General features: G+C 38.1%; 1 protein-coding gene across 1 annotated transcript in view; it reads left to right on the forward strand.

Annotated features, from left to right (window-relative positions):
• The window catches only part of NBEAL1 (neurobeachin like 1), a 207,371-nt gene that overhangs the window by 78,475 nt on the left and 107,397 nt on the right, over window positions 1-21,499 (forward strand). The window contains exons 11-15 of the mRNA XM_030803003.1: window positions 8,449-8,535; window positions 10,532-10,615; window positions 18,345-18,443; window positions 18,533-19,113; window positions 21,100-21,232. Of these exons, the coding sequence (XP_030658863.1) occupies window positions 8,449-8,535; window positions 10,532-10,615; window positions 18,345-18,443; window positions 18,533-19,113; window positions 21,100-21,232 (984 nt within the window). The remainder of the gene's footprint in view (window positions 1-8,448; window positions 8,536-10,531; window positions 10,616-18,344; window positions 18,444-18,532; window positions 19,114-21,099; window positions 21,233-21,499) is intronic.

Here is a 21,499-nt window from a genome sequence, read left to right on the forward strand (position 1 = left end):
GCCACCAAGGCCGGCCCCTTTTCACCCTTATACGCTTCTACACTGAAGCCAAAACTATCTTTTTGATACATCGATGTTATCATATCAATCCTTTGCTTAAGATGTTCTCCCAAACCATGAAAATATTCTAGTGATTTTTTAAATCTCCATACCATGACTTGTACAAGGCTCAAAGACATCTGACCCAAGGCCTGCCTATTAAGCCTTTCTTACAATGACCCTTATTAAACGCTTCATGTTTTCTTATTCATGCTTTTTAAATCTATCTCCTTCATGCTTTTATAGCTACTTGAAGTAATTTCTGCTCTTTTAAAAAAATTACTACGTAATATTTTCTGATGCTGCTGGGTCTAGATAGATACATATTAGTATCCTTTACAAGTCTATGGGGTGGCACTTAAACTTTTTGTGTTTCATACTCAACTGTGGTCTATTTGAAGGCAAGCAGGCTGACTTTAATCTCTTATCTCCCATCATTAGGTATTTGGCACACAGTAGAAGCTTAATAAATAAAGTTGAATTGATTAAATTTGCAGTTGGTTGCCTAGAACAACAGGATTATACTAGGGTAAGGGAGCAGAATAAATATCAGAAGCAAAATGTATTTGGTTTAAAAATTTGTTTGGCTGCACAACTCTGCCAAAGAAGGGGCATAAAAATGCTTTTCCTCTCCTTTTTCATCTTTACTCTATAGCTAGTATTTTCGAGTCTAAAACTCAGGCTTATTTTAAAAGTATTAGAACAGCTACATCATGTATTAAATGATATAAACTCCAATGGGAGACTGCCCTCCTTCTCTGTATAACTATGTTACAAATTTTAAATTATTATGATATGTATTGGAATATGATTAATTTGAAAATTAGGATTCATTACAATTTTTTTCACTACCAGTAAGTCTTTACTAATTGATTGTATCTTCCCAGGGAAAGGAGGAGGGAAGGGAAAAGAGTCAGCATGTGTATTACAGAATGATTAGGAAATGGGAAAGGAAGTACCCAGTACAGCAAAATCAACTATCAAATAAACCCCTCAGTGATGGGGTCATCAAAGCCCAAAGGAGCTCAGTCTTCTGCAGTTCAGGAATGAGGGGAAGGGATCAGGAAAAGAACACACAGGTACCCTCCCTCTCTCCCCATAAATTCAAGATTTCACACAAAGCTTTGGTTTTTAGCAGTAAACATGGAGTTATATCCTTCTATCTCCTATTAAACAATCTTGTGGCCACTTTGACGTAAGTTTCTTATACCCACATAAAAGTTCCAGAGTGACTTGGATATATATTCATATTCCCTTTCTTGCCCTCCTGACCCCACTTTCTACATGGAAGGCCCCCAATTGTTTCTATCTGCTTTAAGATTAAAGATTAAGTAGGTTTGATCCATCCAAAATACAGCAGTGTCCTAAGTATTTAACATGAATCACATCAAGAAAAGTTCTTGACTTGCGAGATTGGGAACAAGGGTTGGAGAGTTCCTAGCTTCTTCTGGATTTTTGCATAAATCATTTAGGAATTGCAGAGATACCCCGAGAATTAACCAAGTATGTGTGTGGGTGTATAGGTTTCTTTTGGAGGAGGGGAATGTAAAAGAGGGCAGAGTAAGAGACAAGTTTTCAGGACAAAAGATCTAGTCCAGTAGGTAATAGGGTAAGGAGAACAGAAAAGAAAGGATGGTTCAAGATCCTCACTTTAGGCCAGATGCGGTGGCTCAAACCTGTAATCCCAGCACTTTGGGAGGCCGAGGCAGACAGATCATCTGAGGTCAGGAGTTCGAGACCAGCCTGGCCAACATGGCAAAACCCCGTCTCTATTAAAAATACAAAAAATAGCCAGGCGTAGTGGCATGCTCCTATAATCCCAGCTATTCCGGAGGCTGAGGCAAGAGAATCGCTTGAACCCCGGAGGCGGAGGTTGCAGTGAGCCGAGATCATCCCACTGCACTCCAGCCTGGGTGACAGAGTAAGACTTCATCTCAAAAAAAAAAGATCCCCACTTTGTTCCAGGTCTTTCTGCCTGTCACAGAAAAGATGTCAAAGATGCTTTGGCTATTTTTCTCTCAATACAAAAAAGAAGCTTGTAAACAATAAAACCCTAAAGGAATATGGAGAGAAACCAACACATATTTGCACAAACTAGGCCATCTAGCGATCACCAACTCAATGAAGTCCTATGAAGCTCAAACAAATACAATAACTAGAGGCGGGTAGCATTTAAGAGAGACGAGAACCTAGGATCAGGCACACACCACAAAATTAGGGGTCAGTTTAACAAACCTAAGCTCTAAAATACAAAAGAAGCACATTCAGCTTCATAAATCTTAAGGGTCAGTCTTATGTTACAATTTGAAACCGCATTTTAAAGACAGTTACTTCTTTTTGCAGAATCAAATGTTTTTACCATTTTTCTCTAGGACATCGTGGATGTTGCAATAGGGGAAATGCTTGTGTTCAGATGAATAAATTTACTAAATCTCTGCTTTTGTCTCTTTTTTGAAAGTGATTCTTTTCATTTTCTGTTTTAACTTAAAAAGAATAAAATTTAATTGCTTAGAAATATTTTCCTTTGCCACTGTGAGAAAAATGTTTTAAAGTCAAATTTCAGAAAAATCTTTCTTTAACAATGAACATATCTTGCGTCTGCTATTGATGGGCATAATTTTAAAATAGGCATATTGAAGTTTATTTTATGATATATGGATTGATTTTTTAAATGCACATTCAAATTAATTATTACCCACATAACTGGCTTGAATGTTTGGCTGTAATTTATTTCACCGTATAAGTTCTCATGTAAGAAATAGCGTGTCTTTAAAAAAAACTTTTTTTATAGATTTAAGAGGTAAAAGTGCAGTTTTGTTACATGGATATATTCCATGAACTCTAGGTTTTCAGTGTGCCCATTGCCCAAATAGTGAACATTATATCCAATAGATAATTTTTCAACCTCGAGCCTCCTTTCACCTTCCTACCTTTTGGAGTCTCCGGTGTCTGTTATTCTACTTTGTACATTCATGTGTACCCATTGATTAGCTCCCACTTATAACTGAGAGCATCCAGTAGAAGTAGCATTTTTTTACTTTTAAGGTAAAGCGTATTTTTTTATTATGAAAATGTTCTTTTTTATAGGAAAAAAGGTAAATATAGAAAAATAGAATAAATTATATATGATTATTTCTAGCCTGTAGACATTTCTAAAGTCTTTTTAAAAATAATTGTGGGGCCAGGCATGGTGGCTCATGCCTGTAATCCCAGCACTTTGGGAGGCTGAGGCAGGCGGATCACGAGGTCAGGAGTTCGAGACCAGCCTGGCCAATATGGTGAAACCCCGTCTCTATCAAAAATACAAAAAAAAAAAAAAAAAAAAAAATTAACTGGGTGTGGTGGTGCGCACCTGTAGTCTCGGCTGCTCAGGAGGCTGAGGCAGAACAGTTGCTTGAACCCAGGAGGTGGAGGTTGCAGTGAGCTGAGATTGTGCCACTGCACTCCAGCCTGGGCAACAGAGTGAGACTCTGTCTCAAAAAAAAAAAAAGAGTATATAGAATATTTCCATGTATCATGATGGTATCAGAAATTTTTTAGAGAGCTTCTTATAAAGCCTCTGTAAATGAAACTACTTCAAAGAGCTTTTACCTTTCTATTTGAGATATTCTTCTCATTGATTTCCTGCTGAAAATACCAGGGGTTAATTCTATGAGAGTAATTCAGAATAAAGATTTTAGTATCAGCTCCTTGAATTTTTTCACACTGTTTTGAGGGATATCTCTGAAAGCATTTATGTCACTTCACTGCAGTAAAGAACAGCATCAAAATCAAATAGTAAAGAATATATTGATGAAGTAGATTGTTATAAAGACAAATTCAATGATAAAGCCAACATCTCACATGTGTAAAGAATCTGCTAATCCGCTGGACGCGGTAGCTCACACCTGTAATCCCAGCACTTTGGGCGGCCGAGGCAGGCGGATCACAAGGTTAGGAGATTGAGACCACCCTGGCTAACACAGTGAAACCCTGTCTCTACTAAAAATATAAAAAATTAGCCAGCCATGGTGGTACGTGCCTGTAGTCTCAGCTACTGGGGAGGCTGAGGCAGGAGAATCACTTGAACCCAGGAGGTGAAGGTTGCAGTGAGCGGAGATCACACCACTGCACCCCAGCCTGGGCGACAGAGCGAGACTCCGTCAAAAAAAAAAAAAAAAAAAAGAATCTGCTTTATAGGGTCATCTCTAGGATACAATATAATTCCTACTAAAATTTGTTAGCATTGGTTTTTCTTCAGTATATGAAACTCAGATATAACAAATTTCTGATATGAATAATATCTTTTTAAAAAATACAAAGCTGTTTGTCATAGCTATCATGATGGTGAGCTAATATTTGTTCTTTATAGGCCAAAGTTCCTTAAAATTTACATCCGGAATCATGACCTTTAAAAGTTAATTATTTGATACCACCTATCACATTTTGTTTTGAAACAAAAATGCTGGAGAAGAAATCCCTTTAAAGAGGGAAAACCAGCTGAGCATGGTGGCTCATGCCTGTAATCCCAGCATTCTGGGAGGCCAAGGTGGGTCAATCACTTGAGGTCAGGAATTCGAGACCAGCCTGGCCAACGTGGCAAAACCCCATCTCTACTAAAAATACAAAAATTAGCTGGCATGGTGGTACACCTCTGTAATGCTAGCTACTAGGGAGGCTGAAGAATCATTTGAACTTGGAGGGTGGAAGTTGCAGTGAGCCATCACACCACTGCACTCCAGCCTGGGTGACAGAGCGGGACTCTGTCTCAAAAAAACAAGCAAAAAAACAGGGAAAACCAAGCTTTGGGACCTGGGCCTTCCCTGCTGGCAGTAATAGTCTTCCTTATTTCCGGAATATTTTTTTTGTCAGAATTACTTTAGATTTATCACTATTCATTGAAGCCATTAAGTCTTCACAACAAAGGGGAATCCTTGAAATAAGCTTCTAAACTTCTTCATTATACAAGTAAGGAAAAATGTCCTGAGGCATTAAATGATTAGCCCAAGGTCAACACTAATAATTGATGGAGGTAGGATTTCTAACCCAGGTTTTCTGACCCTAAGTCCATTGTAATATATAATTTTCTAATTGTATTACTGGAACTTAAGGTCACTGTTTAGTCAGTAGGAAAAAATGTTTTCTGTATATTAAATATAGGAGAATCAAAGGTTTTATTGATATAAAAACATTTTATGGACATAGTCGATATGATTCCTGAATATATAAAAATCTTTGAAATCTTATGAAAACCTAACTCCCCAAATATACTGCATGATGCCACAGATGTCCATGATTACTTTTTGTTTAAATTATTTGTTTGTTAGTAAAGAAATGAATCCTTTATGTTCTTTTTATATAGTAGTATAGAATCAAGACAGTTTTGCTATTTAGACCCATTGGAAACTTTGGCAAATAAAGTTTAAAATATCATAAACAATTTATGAATGACTGCTGCTGTTTTCATGCTTTCTTTTTGTATGAGATTCATCAGCCTATTTAAGTATGCGTTGATTTCTGTATTTGTGTAAAGGCTTCTTGGCTTGGCAAATGAGTTTCATCATACTATAGAGTACTTTACAATTCCATGGAATCATACATTTAACGTTTATGATAGATATGATGAATCTTAAGCATTTATCAGTTATTTTGTTTTACTAAATTACAGGGATATGATTTGAATTAATGTAAGTTTTTTAAGCTGCCCAAAAATACTTGAATTAGTGAAAAGAATAGGCCAGGCGCAGTGGCTCATGCCTGTAATCCCAGCACTTTTGGAGGCCAAGGCAGGCGGATCACCTGAGGTCGGGAGTTCGAGACCAGCCTGACCAACATGGTGAAACCCCGTCTCTACTAAAAATACAAAAAAATTAGCCAGGCGTGGTGGCGCATGCCTGTAATCCCAGCCACTTAGGAGGCTGAGGCAGGAGAATTGATTGAACCCAGGAGGTGAAAGTTGTGGTGAGCCGAGACTGCACCATTGCACTCCAGCCTGGGCTACAAGAGTGAAACTCCGTCTCAAAAAAAGAAGAGAAAAGCAAAGAAGAAAACTATTATCTTTAGTAGCAAGGAGAAGAATTCAAAACCATTACCTAGTCTTTACAGCTGCTAAAATCTTGGTGTATTTGACTGTTTGTTAGGGTAGATTTTTAGAAATACAGTTACTGAGTTAAAGAATAAGAATTGTTTTAAAGATTCTTCTTACGGATTGCTACAGCTTTCTGGAAAGATTTTACTCATTTTTACATTGACCAGTTTTATCTGACTATTTGTTTCCCTTGACCTAAATATGAAATATTATTCTTTTTTTTTTTTTTTTTTTTTGAGACAGAGTCTTTCTCTGTCCCCCAGGCTGGAGTGCAGTGGCGCAATCTCGGCTCACTGCAAGCTCCGCCTCCCGGGTTCACGCCATTCTCCTGCCTCAGCCTCCCGAGTAGCTGGGACTACAGGCGCCCGTCAACACGCCTGGCTAATTTTTTGTATTTTTAGTAAAGACGGGGTTTCACCGTGTTAGCCAGGATGGTCTCGATCTCCTGACCTCGTGATCCACCTGCCTCGGCCTCCCAAAGTGCTAGGATTACAGGCTTGAGCCACCGCGCCCAGCCGAAATATTATTCTTTTAAAAACCTTTGCTTGTAATAATACCACCTTTCATTTGTTTTTTGTTTGTTTTTTTGAGTCAGAGTCTCGCTCTGTCACCTAGGCTGGAGTGTAGTGGCTCTATCCCTGCTCACTGCAACCTCCACCTCCCAGGTTCCAGTGATTCTCCTGCCTCAGCCTCCCAAGTAGCTGGGACTACAGGCTAATTTTTGTATTTTTAGTAGAGACGGAGTTTCACCATGTTGGCCAGGCTGGTCTCGAACTCCTGACCTCAGGTGATCCACCCACCTCAGTCTCCCAAAATTCTGGAATTACAGGCGTGAGCCACCACACCCAGCCAACACCTTTCATTTATTAAGTCTCTGTTATGTACCGGATACTATGCTAATAAGCTAGCGTGGATTATGTCATTTAATATGTATAGCTATTTGATGAGGTATTTTTCTCCCTATTTTTGAGAAAAGCTTGGAGAAGTAGTTTTCCTTGAAATCAGACAGCCAATAAGTTGCAGAACCAAAATTCAAACTCAGGTCTCTGATTCCAAGGCCTGTAGTGTATATATCAATTTGTTGTTAAGCCTTATATATATTCTTGCATAACATATAATACCATACCTCTATGCAGTTTATTTTATATTGCATATTTCAGCATGTAACTCGACCTTTTGTTTTCTCATTTCTGAAATAATAGAACTTCCTAAGAACCTTCTTCCTTAGGATGCTCTTAATAAATTCCTTTATAAATCTGTCTCTCCCTTTGAATATCATTTGAATTTTTTTTCTCTGTACTCAAATTGTGGGCAAGTTGAAGGCCTTTTGGGATGCTGACTTTTATATGCTGCAACTAAAATACTTGATTTCTTTATTTTATTCAGAAGAGGGTAATGCCCATGTGTGCTAGAGATAATCTCAATTTTCCTTTACAGAATACAAATGAATATAAATGAAGCTCAATTCTTGATGACTTTGGAGAATACTTTTAAACTAATGTTTTAATAAAATGTGTGGTCAGATAAATTTTGGAAATGCTGCACCCTGACCTCCCTTGTCAAAGTACACATTAGCATGTTTGAGACTCTGAAGAAGTACTTCTAGAAAGAACCGTTTGTAAAGTTAGTTTGATAGCACTTCACAAACTTCCTTAACTATAGAACCATACTGGGTACGTACTACAGTATCTTTAGTTTGTGTCAGTAACAACTTTCCTTCTTTTTTGTGTGTATTAGTCCATTTTCATGCTGCTCATAAAGACATACCTGAGACTGGACAATTTACAAAAGTTTAATGAACTCACGGTTTCATGTGGCTGGGGAGGCCTCACAATCATGGTGGAAGGTGAATGACACGTCTCACATGGCGTCAGACAAGAGAAGAGAGCTTGTGCAGGGAAACTTCCCTTTATAAAACCATCAGATCTAATGAGACTTATTCCCTTACCATGAGAACTCCCACCGAGTTTCTCCCACAACACATGGGAATTTGGGGAGCTACAATTCAAGATGAGATTTGGGTGGGGACACAGAGCCAAACCATATCACTGTGAGACATTCTCTGCTGATTCTTTAAGAATTTAGGAATATTAACTAATCCTAATTATTGCCATTGTTTCTTATTTTAGTAACTTTGAATTCCAAGAGAGAAATATCTAAACTACTATTAGTTCATAATCCAAAAAGTGAATAATCTTTAATTTCTAAAAGTGTAGTATATTTCACAAGGGAATTCTTGGGTTTATTTTCAAGATACATGGAAACCCATTTAATCTTCATTGCTGCTTATAGGTAACAATTTAATGTTCTTTCTCCATTATTCTTGTCTCTGTTTTTAACAGCTGTTTTTAAATGCTAACAATAAGGTGGCAGACAAGAACGAGAAAGACCTTGCCAACAAATTACTGACAGAAATGAATGAGGACCAGGTATCTACAAAGCCTGCATCTTGTTTCAGCTGAAGTCCAAAATCAGCCAATGGGAATAACTATTCCTGTGCTTTTCTTCTTATGTCCTAAAATACACAAACATTGTCAAATTCTAATATTCATTAATTATTTTTGAAAATTACTAAAAAGTTAAAATTAAAAATTGCTTTCATCTAAAGGGTAAATATCTTGGTGGTTGATACAAACAATCAGTACCATTCCATTCCCTCTACGTGTGTATGGTCTTTTCAATTTGAGGAGATATAAAGTACAGGAATGGGATCTCAGTATCAATGCTGTCCACCTGGTGGTGACTTTTCTAAGCACTGTGGTATATTGGGACCTTAGGGCTTTCTTGTGAATATGTATGGTCATTGTTAATATCTTGATTCTTTGCTTCTTATTGACAAGCGATGATTACAATTCAATGGACAACCTGAATCTTGGAGGAAGGGAAGAAGATGCTGAACTCTCTGTTAATTTAGCATAAAACTTGACTTTTTGTATTCTAGAAATTCAAGTCTATACAGGTATGATAGAGCAAAAATATGTAATTTATGTTGCTTCTCTCAATACATTAGGTAATTTAGTTTGAAAAAAACTATCTTTAAAAATCAATATTTTTCTCTTCCAAAATATTTGCAAGAAAACTTACATAATGTCTTTTATTAACATTGTGTTAACGTCCAAGTTTATAAATAGAATTTTTGTGTAACAAGAGACATTATCATATTATTTTTTATTCTAGATGTGAAATACCAGTTTACAGAATATTGTTGTAGATTTCTATATAAATGTTAATCCCTCTTAAGGCCTACTTATGTAGATTAATAAAACAATTATTATAGTCTCTTAGAGGTTCACATTACAATTCCAAATTGTAAGTGATTCTATGCTTTCATGATTGTCTAAGCCGGATATAACGGTCGTGTTCAGTTTTTTAATATTCTTGATGTAGTTTTTGTTTTTGCTATAAATACACTGCCCTGGAATTTAACATATCTCTTTTTTTTTGATGAAACTTAAACAGTAATAGACAAAATTAGGCTAGTTTTTATTTTTTTCAGACAACTTTTAGGATTAAAAGTTGCCTTCTCAAAAACATGACAATACTTAGAGATATGTATTTCATTTTCTGTGTCTGCCTCAAATTTTCCATTTTATATGAAAATACATATATTTAATTGTTTATAAGCATAATTAATTGGCATATGCACATGCCATCTTAGTTTTAACACAGGCTTTGGAAACTAGATGAACAGGCTTTGGAAACTAGCTGTCTTTTTATACATGCAAATGGAATTTAAACCTGGATGGTTCAAGTGTAGTTTTGAAGGGAAATTAAAACATAATAGGATTTCTGGCTGGGCGTGGTGGCTCACACCTGTAATCCCAGTACTTTGGGAGGCCGAGGTGGGTGGATCACTTGAGGTCAGGAGTTCAAGACCAGCCTGACCAACATGGAGAAACCCTGTCTCTACTAAAAATACAAAAATTAGCCGGGCATGGTGGCGCATGCCTGTAATCCCAGCTACTCAGGAGGCTGAGGCAGGAGAACCACTTGAACCTGGGAGGCGGAGGTTGCAGTGAGCCGAGATTGCACCATTGCACTCCAGCCTGGGCAACAAGAACAAAACTCCATCTCAAAAAAAAAAAAAAAAGTAATAGGATTTCCAATGAATGATAGACCTCCCTCCCTTCCTCTTGAGATTGTCCATTATTTTTAAAAAGCATGTGTTAAGCTTGTTTTTTTCTCAAAACATTTTAATGTAATAAGTGAATGTTGCCTTATCCTCCTTGACATGTGGTTTATTTTTCTTTTAAATAGGTAACTTTCCTTGCAGGTTATAGTGTTTCAGAAACCCATTTCATCGGAAGAGGAATGTAATGCATGTTAAGTAATTATTTTTTCAGGTTTTCAGACCAAAGGTTTCCTAACTCTATAAAAATTGTGAGCACATTTGTTAATTTCTTGTTTCCCCTTCTCCCTCAATAGGTGTTTCAGGGACAATTGGATTGTTTGGCCATATCAACCATTCAGGCTTTGACAGCAGTAATGAACAAATCTCCAGCTGCTAAGGTGAAACATCTATCCTCCAGCTTTTTTTTTTTTTCTTAGCTTTTATTTTATTTTTTTATTTCTTAGCTTTTTTTAGGTTCAGGGGTACATGTGCAGGTTTGTTATATAGGTAAATTGGATATCACAGGGATTTGGTGTACAGATTATTTTGCTACCCAGGTAATAAGCATAGTACCCAATAGGTAGTTTTTCAATCTTCCCCCTCCTCCTTCCTTTCACCCTCAAGTAGGCCCTGGTGTCTATTGTTCCTTTCTTTGTGTCCATATGAACTCAGTGTTTGGCTCCCACTTATATGTAAAAACATGTGGTATTTGGTTTTCTATTCCTGTGTTAGTTCGCCTAGAATAATGGCCTCCAGCTCCATCCACATTGTTGCAAAGGATATGAGGATGTGATCTCATTTGTTTTTATGGCTGTGTAGTATTCCGTGGTGTATATATACCACATTTTCTTTATCCAGTCTACAATTAATGGGCATTTAGGTTGATTCCATGTCTTTGCTATTGAGAATAGTGCTATGATGAACATACATATGCATGTGTCTTTATGGTAGAACAATTTATATTCCCTTGGGTATTTACTTAATAATGGGATTGCGAGGTTGAATGGTAATTCTGCTTTGAGTTGTTTGAAAAATTGCCAGACTGCTTTACATAATGGCTGAGCTAATTTACATCCCACCAGCAGTGTATAAGTGTTCCCTTTTCTTCACAACCTTGCCAACATCTGTTACTTTTTGATGTTTTAATAATAGCCATTCTGAGTGGTGTGAGATGGTATGTCATTGTGGTTTTGATTTGCATTTCTCTAATGATTAGTGATGTTTAGCATTTTCTATATGCTTGTTGGCTGCGTATGTTTTCTTTCTTTCTTTCTTTCTTTTTTGAGGTAGGGTCTCCCTCTGTTGCCCAAGCTGGAGTGCAGTAGCACGATCTCAGCTCACTGCAACCTCCACGTCCTGGGTTCAAGCGATGCTTCTGCCTGGGATTACAGGTGTGCACCACCACAGCCCGGCTAATTTTTGTATTTTTAGTAGAGATGGGGTTTCACCACGTTGGCCAGGCTGGTCTTGAACTCTCAACCGCAGGTGATCTGCCTGCCTCTACCTCCCAAAGCACTGGGATTACAGGCATGAGCCACCACACCCAGCCCTGTTTTCTTTTGAAAAGTGCCCGTTCTTGTCCTTTGCGCACTTTTCAGTGGGGTTATTTGCTTTTACTTGTTAATTTGTCTAAGTGCCTTATGGATTCTGGATATTAGACCTTTGTTGGATACATGGTTTGCAAATATTTTCTCCCATCCTGTAGGTTGTCTGTTTACTCTGTTGATAGTTTCTTTTGTTGTGCAGAAGCTCTTTAGTTTAATTTGGTCCCATTTGTCAATTTTTGTTTTTGTTGCAGTTACTTTTGACGGCTTCATCATGAAATCTTTGCCACGTCCTCTTTTACATTTAAGTCTAATCCATTTTGAGTTGATTTTTGTGTATTGTAAGGAAGGGGTCCAGTTTCAATCTTCTGCATATTGCTGGCTAGTTATCCCAGTACCATTTATTGAAAAGGAGCCCTTTCCCATTGCTTGTTTTTGTCATGTTTGTCGAAGATTGGATGGCTGTAGGTGTGCAGCATTATTTCTGGGCTTTCTGTTCTGTTCTACTGGTCAATGTATCTGTTTTTGTACCAGTACTATGTTGTTTTGGTTACTGTAATCTCATAGTATAGTTTGAAGTCAGGTAATGTGATGCCTCCAGCTTTGTTCTTTTTGTCTAGGATTGCCTTGGCCGTTCAGGCTCTTTTTTGGTTCCATATTAATTTTAAAATAGATTTTTCTAATTCTGTAAAGAATGCCACTAGTAGTTTGATAGGTATAGCACTGAATCTGTAAATTGCTTTGGGCAGTATGGTCATTTTTTTTTTTTCTTTGAGACAGAGTCTCACTCTCTCACCCAGGCTAGAGTGTAGTGGCACGATCCTAGCTCACTGCAACCTCCATCTCCCAGGTTCAAGCGATTCTCCTGCCTCAGCCTCCCAAGTAGCTGGGATTACAGGTGTGCACCAACGCTTGGCTAATTTTTTTGTATTTTCAGTAGAGACAGGGTTTCATGATGTTGACCAGGCTGGTCTCGAACTCCTGACCTCAAATGATCTGCCCACCTCGGCCTCCTAAAGTGCTGGGATTACAGGCATGAGCCCCCATACCAGCCCAGGCAGTATGGTCATTTTAACAATATTGATTCTTCCTATTCATAAACATGGAATATTTTTCCATTTGTTGGTGTCATCTTGGATTTCTTTCAGCAGTGTTTTGTAATTCTTGTTGTAGAGATCTTTCACCTCACTGGTTAGCCATATTCCTAGTTACTTTATTCTTTTTCTGGTGATTGTTAATGGGATTGCATTCTTGATTTGGCTCTTAGCTTGGATATTGTTGTTGTATAGGAATGCTGCTGATTTTTGTACATTGATTTTGTATCCTGCAACTTTGCTCAAGTAGTTTATCAGATCAAGGAGCTTTTAGGCAGAGACTATGGGGTTTTCTAGGCGTAGAATCATATTGTCTGCAAACAGGGAGAGTTTGACTTACTGTCTTCCTACTTAGAAGCCTTTTATTTCTTTCTCTTGCCTGATTGCTCTGGCTATGACTTCCTGTACTATGTTGAATGGGAGTAGTGAGAGAGGGTATCCCTGTCTTATTCTGGCTTTCAAGGGAAATGCTTCCAGCTTTTGCCCATTCAGTATGATGTTGGCTGTGGGTTTGTCATAGATGGCTCTTATTATTATGAAGTATGTTCCTTCAATGCCTAGTTTGTTGAGGGTTTTTAACATGAAGCGATGTTGAATTTTATTGAAAACCTTTTCCGTTTCTATTGAGATAATCTTGTGGTTTCTGTTTTTAGTTCTGTTCATGTGATGAATCACATTTATTGATTTGCATATGTTGAACCAACATTGCATCCCATGGATAAAGCCTCCTTGATCGTGGTGGATTAGCTCTTTGATGTGCTGCTGGATTCTGTTTGCTAATGTTCTGTTGAAGATTTTTGCATCTATGTTTATCAAGGATATTGGCCTGAAGTTTTCTTTATTTGTTGTGTCTCTGCCAGGTTTTGGTATCAGGGTGATGTTGGCCTCATAGAAGAAGTTAGAAAGGAGTCCTTCCTCCTCAATTTTTTGGAAAAGTTTCAGTAGGAATGGTACCAGCTCTTTTTTATGTATCTGATAGAATTTTGGCTGTGAATCTTTCTGGTCCTGGGCTTTTTCTGATGGGTAGGCTTTTTATTACTGATTCAAATTTGGAACTCATTATTGGTCTGTACTGGGATTCATTTGCTTCCTGGTTTGATCTTGGGAGGTTGTATGTTTCTAGGAATTTATCCATTTCTTCTAGGTTTTCTACCTTGTGTGCATAGAGGTGTTCATAGTAGTCTTTGTGGGTTTTTTGTATCCTGTGGGGTCAGTAGTAATGTCCTATTTGTCATTTCTGATTGTGTTTATTTAGATCTTCTTTTTTTTTCTTTGTTCAGTTAGTGATCTATTTTATTAATTCTTTCAAAGAATCAACTCCTGGAATTGTTGATCTTTTGTATTTCTTTTTTTTTTTTTTTTTTTTGGAGACAGAGTCTCACTCTGCCACCCAGGCTGGAGTCCAGTGGCACGATCTCGGCTCACTGCAACCTCTGCCTCCCAGGTTCAAGCAGTTCTCCTGCCAGCCTCCTGAGTAGCTGGGATTACAGGCACATGCCACCATGCTTGGCTAATTTTTGTATTTTTAATAGAGATGGGGTTTCACCATGTTGGCCAGGCTGGTCTTGAACTCCTGATCTCAAGTGATCTGCCCGCCTCAGCCTCCCAAAGTGCTGGGATCACAGATGTGAGCCATTGTGCCCGGCCTATCTTTCGTATGGTTTTTGATGTCTTAATTTCCTTCAGTTCAGCGCTGTTTTGGTTAGTTCTTGTCTTCTGCTAGCTTTGGGATTGGTTTGCTCTTGTTTCTCCAGTTCTCTAGTTGTGATATTAGGTTGTTGGATTGGCAGTCTTTCTAACTTTTTGATGTGGGCGTTTAGTGCTGTAAATTTCCCTCTTAACACTGCTTTAACTATGTCCCAGAGATTCTTGTATGATGTATCTTCTCATTAGTTTCAAATAATTTCTTTATTTCTGCTCTCATTTTATTATTTACCCAGGAGTCGTTCAGGAGTAGACAGTTTAATTTTCATGTAATTGTATGGTTTTGAACAATTTTCAGAGTCTTAATTTCTATTTTTATTGTACTATGGTTCGAGAGTGTAGTTGGTATGATTTTGGTTTTTGGAAATTTGCTGAAGATTATTTTATGTCTGATTGTGTTGTCAATTTTAGAATATGTCCCATGTGCAGATGTGAAGAAGGTGTATTCTCTTGTTTTGTGGTAAAGTGTTCTGTAGATCTCTGCTAGGTCCATTTGGTCATGTGTTAAGTTCAGGTCCTGAATATCTTTATTAGTTTTCTGCTTCAATGATCTGTCCAAGTATACTGTAGGTCTCTAAGAAATATGAATCTAGGTGCTTCTGTGTTGAGTGTATATATATATTTAAGATAGTTAGGTTTTGTTAAATTGAGCCCTTTACCATTACGTAACTTCTTTGTCTTTATGATCTTTGTTGGTTTAAAGTCTGTTTTGTCTGAAGTAAGAATAGCAACCCCTGCTTTTTTCTGTTTTCCATTTGCTTGGTTGATTTTTCTCCATTCCTTTACTTTAAGTCTATGGGTGTCACTGCATGGGAGATGAGTCTCTTGAAGACAGCATACCACTGGGTCTTGGTTTTTTATCCAACTTGCCACTGTGTGCCTTTTAACTGGGGAATTTAGCCCATATACATTCAAGGTCAGTATTAATCTGTGCAGATTTGATCCTACTACCATATTATTAGCTGGTTATTATACAGACTTGTTGACTTGTGTGAATGGTTGCTTTATAGTGTCATGGGTCTATGTACTTAAGTGTGTTTTGGTAGTGGCTGGTAATGGTCTTTCCTTTCCATATTTAGCACTCCCTTCAGGATCTCTTGTAAGGCAGGTCTGGTAGTAATGAATTCTTTTAGCATTTGGTTCTCTGAAAAGGATCTTATTCCTCCTTCACTTAGGAAGCTTAGTTTGGTTGGATATGAAATTCTTTGGAATTTTTTTTCTTTTCTTTTTTCTTTCTTTCTTTTTTTTTTTGAGACAGAGTCTTGCTCTGTTGCCCAGGTTGGAGTGCAGTGATGTGATCCTGGCTCATTGCAACCCCCGCCTCCCGGGTTCAAGCAATTCTCCTGCCTCAGCCTCCGGAGTAGCTGGGATTACAGGTGCTTGCCACCACACCTGGCTAATTTTTGTATTTTTAGTAGAGGTGGGGTTTCACCATTTTAGCTAGGCTGGTCTGGAACTCCTGACCTTGTGATCCACCCCCCTCAGCCTCCCAAAGTCTGGGATCCAGGCGTGAGCCACTGCGCCCAGCCTCTTTTCTTTAAGAATGCTGAATATGGCTGGGTGCGGTGGCTCACACCTGTGATCCCAGCACTTTGGGAGGCTGAGGCAGGTGGATCACGAGGTCAGGAGATCGAGACCTTCCTGGCTAACACAGTGAAACCCTGTCTCTACTAAAAAAAAAATACGAAAATTAGCCAGGCATGGTGGCGGGCACATGTAGTCCCAGCTACTCAGGAGGCTGAGGCAGGAGAATGGTGAGAACCCGGGAGGTGGAGCTTGCAGGAGCTGAGATCATGCCACTGCACTCCAGCCTGGGCGACAGAGCGAGACTCTATCTCAAAAAAAAAGAAAGCTGAATATATGCTCCCAGTCGCTTCTGGCTTGTATGGGTTTCTGTTGAAAGGTCTGCTGTTAGCCTGTTTTATCTCCAAGTTTTAAAATATTTAAATAGATGTGCCAATTTTCACTATGTAAATTCTGAAGTGATATATGAAAGTATATAATACATGTGGTTTAACACCTGAAATAAAATCATTCACAAAATATCTTAGTATAAGAATGAGGTTACTTATTGTTTGCCTATACTTGTGATAATTTTAAGACAAACCCCTATAGGCACTGCTTTATTTAAAAGACATTAATGATTGAACTGCAAACTGATAGGATTTACAGTGTTGGCAAAGAATGGGACGTGAGCACTGGTGTTGGAAGGATACTTTTAAGTGGTTCTGTGGTTCATGAGTTTAAAAAATTAAGTTTTATATCAGAGTTTTTCTTCATTAATAAAATAATGACCCTTAGTTTATGACTGCCTAAAATATGAACATTTTTCACATTTGAATAGCCTATCAATTTGATACTAGTTTTTCCAGGTTGTTTGGCCATGGAAATTCTGCTTCTTGTATTCACTAACCCTTAGAGTTTTCTGTCTCTTCTCATTCACTGCCACTGACTGTTCTTCTGTCCAGTTATACTGGTAGTTTCCTCATATACTGATAAGATTAGTGAGGTCATCTGCGTGAAGTGGTAAGCATAGTGCTGGGCACATGATAAGTGCTAAATACGTGTCAGTGACTTTTATTATTACTTTACACTCTTATCTGCCACATCTAATATACTTCATGCCTCACCTTTCTGGTACCAGAAGTGAATTAATTACTCCCTGTTTTCTGAAACATGCCTTTCATTGTATTCCTTAGATTACATTGGTTTGTGTTAGGAGACTCTAACTTTTGCCCTAGAAATGTTGACCTAACTCATGGTTAGGTTCCTATTGAATAGGCTTTTACAACTTTTACAGTCTGGCTTGTGACTTAATCTCCATTTAATACTAGTTGCTGTAAGATGGAAACCATTTTAAGTCCTAAATAACTGGTTTATGAGTATAATGGATTGCCTGTACTGTATTCTGAAATTCAAACATCAAAAAAGATGTTCCAGTCTTCCTTGAAAGTTTTTTTTTTTTTTGTCGTATAATAGCTGGCATGTTTAAAATTCAAAAGATTATATAACAAAAATACATAATGAGAAAATATTTCCTTCCTATTCTTGACCCACATTCAACCATTTCCCTCCCTAAAGGAAACCAGCTTTACTTGTTTTGTTAAATTTTTTGATTTTGTAGTGAGTGTATATATTCCAACCTAATGTAATGGGGCACTTTAGTATGTTTTAGGTTTTCCAGTTGTCTTTATATTTCACTTTATGACTTTGGGTGCCTACTGGTTCAAAAATACATGTGACATAGAACTTCCTAAAATGAACTTAATGTTCCAGATAATTCAGACCATTTAGATACAAGTAGCAGAGAAAAAACTCTTTGTACTCAGTTTCTTTCTGACCACTGTTCAAAATTGGCAGGAACTCTTTAATTGGGTCTTTTTAGGCTGGTATCTGACTCCTCTTACCTACAGTCTCCTCATTTTTTCCTCTATTTTTGTTTTGACTTAACTACTACTATAGTAATTGCAAATCAAGTGAAGAAAATACAAGAATTGTCATATGCCCTAATCTGCAAATAATATAATAATTCTATAACACAGTTATTGTTAATTTCATTTATTTTGAATTTTGGTAGATAATTATAACTTTATTACTCCAGAAGTTATATGGAATCTATTTTAAAATGAAGACGTGATTTAAGAAGGCAAATAGTGAATTCGTATCTTTTTCTTTATTTAATATTAAGTTAATTAGCATAAATGAGTATTATTTAATATTTTTAATATTCCAACATACTCAGTCTTTGAAAATGTACTTTGATATATTGTCTTCCCATCCCCTAGGAAGTATTTAAAGAAAGAATTGGTTATACACATATGCTTGAAGTATTAAAATCCCTGGGTCAGCCACCACTGGAATTACTTAAAGAACTTATGAATATGGTGAGTTTATAACCTTTATCAAGAGAATTTCTGTTAATATCCGTTTTGAAAATGGTAACTAACCTTTTATCTTTTATGTTGCTTTTCAGGCTGTAGAGGGTGACCACACTTCAGTTGGGATTTTGGGCATTAGTAATGTCCACCCTCTCTTGCTTCTTATCCAGTGGCTTCCAGAACTACAATCCCATGACCTGCAAATCTTCATCTCTGATTGGCTGAAAAGAATTTGTTGTATTAATAGACAGAGTCGAACTACTTGTGTCAATGCAAACATGGGGATTAGAATCATTGAAACCCTTGACTCTCATTCTTCCCTCCATCAAACTTGTGCTGAGAACTTAATTGCAATCCATGGTTCCTTGGGGAGTCAGTCAGTGAGCTCAGAAGAAATCCGTCGACTACTAAGATTGCTGAGAGTGGATGAATCTGAGTCTGGTCACCCTTATGTCCCTCCCGTGACTCGAGCAATCCTGACAATGGCCCGAAAACTAAGTCTAGAGAGTGCCCTCCAGTATTTCAATTTGTCACATAGTTTGGCAGGAATTTCTGTGCCTCCCATACAGAAATGGCCAGGGTCTGCCTTTTCTTTCAGTGCTTGGTTTTGCTTAGATCAGAATCAGTTGACTCTTGGCATTGCTAACAAAGGAGGGAAAAGGAAACAATTGTACAGGTATTGGTAAAAATTATGGAATATAAGTTAATACTGTCATAACAATATATGCTGTGATTCTTAAACAGGAAAACTGTTTCCGAGCATCTAGCTTTTAGATATACAGCTTATCTAAAGTCTCTTCATCCTTAAGCTTTATACAGTTTAATTATAAGTGCTTCATTGCTTTCATAGTAATAGCTGTTTATCTCAAATATTGCTGGTTAAGTTTATTTGTTTTGTTTTGTTTTGTTTTGTTTTTTTTGAGACGGAGTCTGGCTCTGTCACCCAGGCTGGCGTGCAGTGGCGCGATCTCGGCTCACTGCAAGCTCCGCCTCCTGGGTTCACGACATTCTCCTGCCTTAGCCTCCCAAGTAGTTGGGACTACAGGCACCTGCCATCACGCCCGGCTAATTTTTTGTAATTTTTTTTTTCGTAGAGACAGGGTTTCACCGTGTTAGCCAGGATGGTCTCGATCTCCTGACCTCATGATCCACCCACCTCGGCCTCTCAAAGTGCTGGGATTACAGGCGTGAGACACCGCGCCTGGCCACAAGTTTCCTTCTTAAAAGTAGTGTAAAAGTGAAGGGAAAAAGGAGTAATAATCTTGAAAATGGGCCAGGTGTGGTGGCACGCTTGTAATCCCATCACTTTAGGAGGTAGAGGCAGGTGCATTGCTTGAGGCCAGGAGTTCAGGACCAGCCTGGGCAACAAGGCAAAACCTTATCTCTACAAAAAATAAAAAAATTAGCCAGGTGTGGTGGCACACACTTGTAGTCCCAGCTACTTGGAAGGCTGAGAGGATCACTTCAGCTCAGGAAGTTGAAGCTACAGTGAGCTGTGATTGCACCACTGCACTTCAACCTGGGTGACAAAGCAAGACTGTCACATACACAGAAAAAACACCATGAAAATAAATAATGGCCAGGTGTGGTGGCTCATGCCTGTAATCCTAGTACTTTAAGTGGTTGAGGTGGGCGAATCATTTGAGGTCAGGAATTCAAGACCAGTCTGGTCAGTAGGGAGAAACACCGTCTGTACTAAAAATACAGAAATTAGCTAGGCGTGGTGGCACATGCCTGTAATCCCAGCTACTTGGGAGGCTGAGGCACAAGAATCACTTAAACCCAGGAGACAGAGAGATTGCAGTTAGCTGAGATTGCACCACTGTACTCCAGCCTGGGCGATAGAGTGAGATTCTGCTTCAAAAAAAAAGAATAAAAAATGAGTAATGATATGAGTAATGATTTCTATTCCATTGAATATGCTATAAATATATATTATATATAAATATGCTATATATTTATATGAAGGAACAGAAAACCTATGTGTATGTACATCCAGACTTTTGTAGCTACTACTTTTTAATATGCCTTGTGATTTTTTTTTTTTTAGACAGAGTTTTGCTCTTGTCGCCCAGGCTGGAGTGCAGTGGCATGATCTCAGCTCACTGCAACCTCTACCTCCCAGGTTCAAGCGATTCTCCTGCTTCAGCCACCTAAGTAGCTGGGACTACAGGCTACTTAGCCACCATGCCTGGCTAATTTTTGTATTTTTGGTAGAGACAGGGTTTCACCACGTTGGCCAGGCTGGTCTCGAACTCCTGACCTCAGGTGATCTGCCCACCTAAGCCTGCTGAAGTGCTGGGATTACAGGCATGAGCCAGCGCGCCTGGCCTATGCCTTGTGATTTTAAAGACCTTTATTTATGCTTACTGAATCTTATTTGGAAGAATTTTAAAGATTTGAAAATTAGTGGTTTTACTTTTTTACTTTTACTAGTGGAATTCCACTTTACAAGGCTGCCTTTTATTTCCTAAACTCCTATGACCAAAATGGATTTTAAAGGGGTCTTTGAAACAAGGTTGGACTTCTGTGTGGCAATAGAATTTAAGCCACAGAATTGTTGGTAAAGATGTTCATGATGGCTTTATGGTTTTATGTACTTTAATGATGATGAAACTGAACAACCAACTTCAAAAGTTCTGATAATATGTATTTTTGTTAGTTTTTTTACAGGAAGTGGCATGGGTTTTGAAGCCTTTATTACCCATTCAGGTATGTTGGTCGTGGCAGTGTGCACAAAAAGAGAATATGCAACGGTTATGCTTCCTGACCACAGTTTCTTTGATTCCCTCTGGGTAAGGCTTTAGGGCATCACATTTAACTTCTAGTATGGTTAATGGTATTTTCCACCATTGTCATAAATTCAACAGCAGCCATTTTTTGCTAAAAAATTTAAATGAGGCTGGGCGCAGTGGCATACCTGTACGTAATCCCAGCACTTTAGGAGGCCAAGGCGGGCAGATAACTTGAGCTCAAGAGTTTGGGACCATCCTGGGCAACATGGTGAAACCCGGTATCTACTGAAAAATACAAAAATTACCTGGGTATGGTGATTTGTGCCT

The sequence above is a fragment of the Nomascus leucogenys genome, chromosome 22a, assembly GCF_006542625.1.
Source record: "Nomascus leucogenys isolate Asia chromosome 22a, Asia_NLE_v1, whole genome shotgun sequence".
Lineage (NCBI taxonomy): Eukaryota > Metazoa > Chordata > Mammalia > Primates > Hylobatidae > Nomascus > Nomascus leucogenys.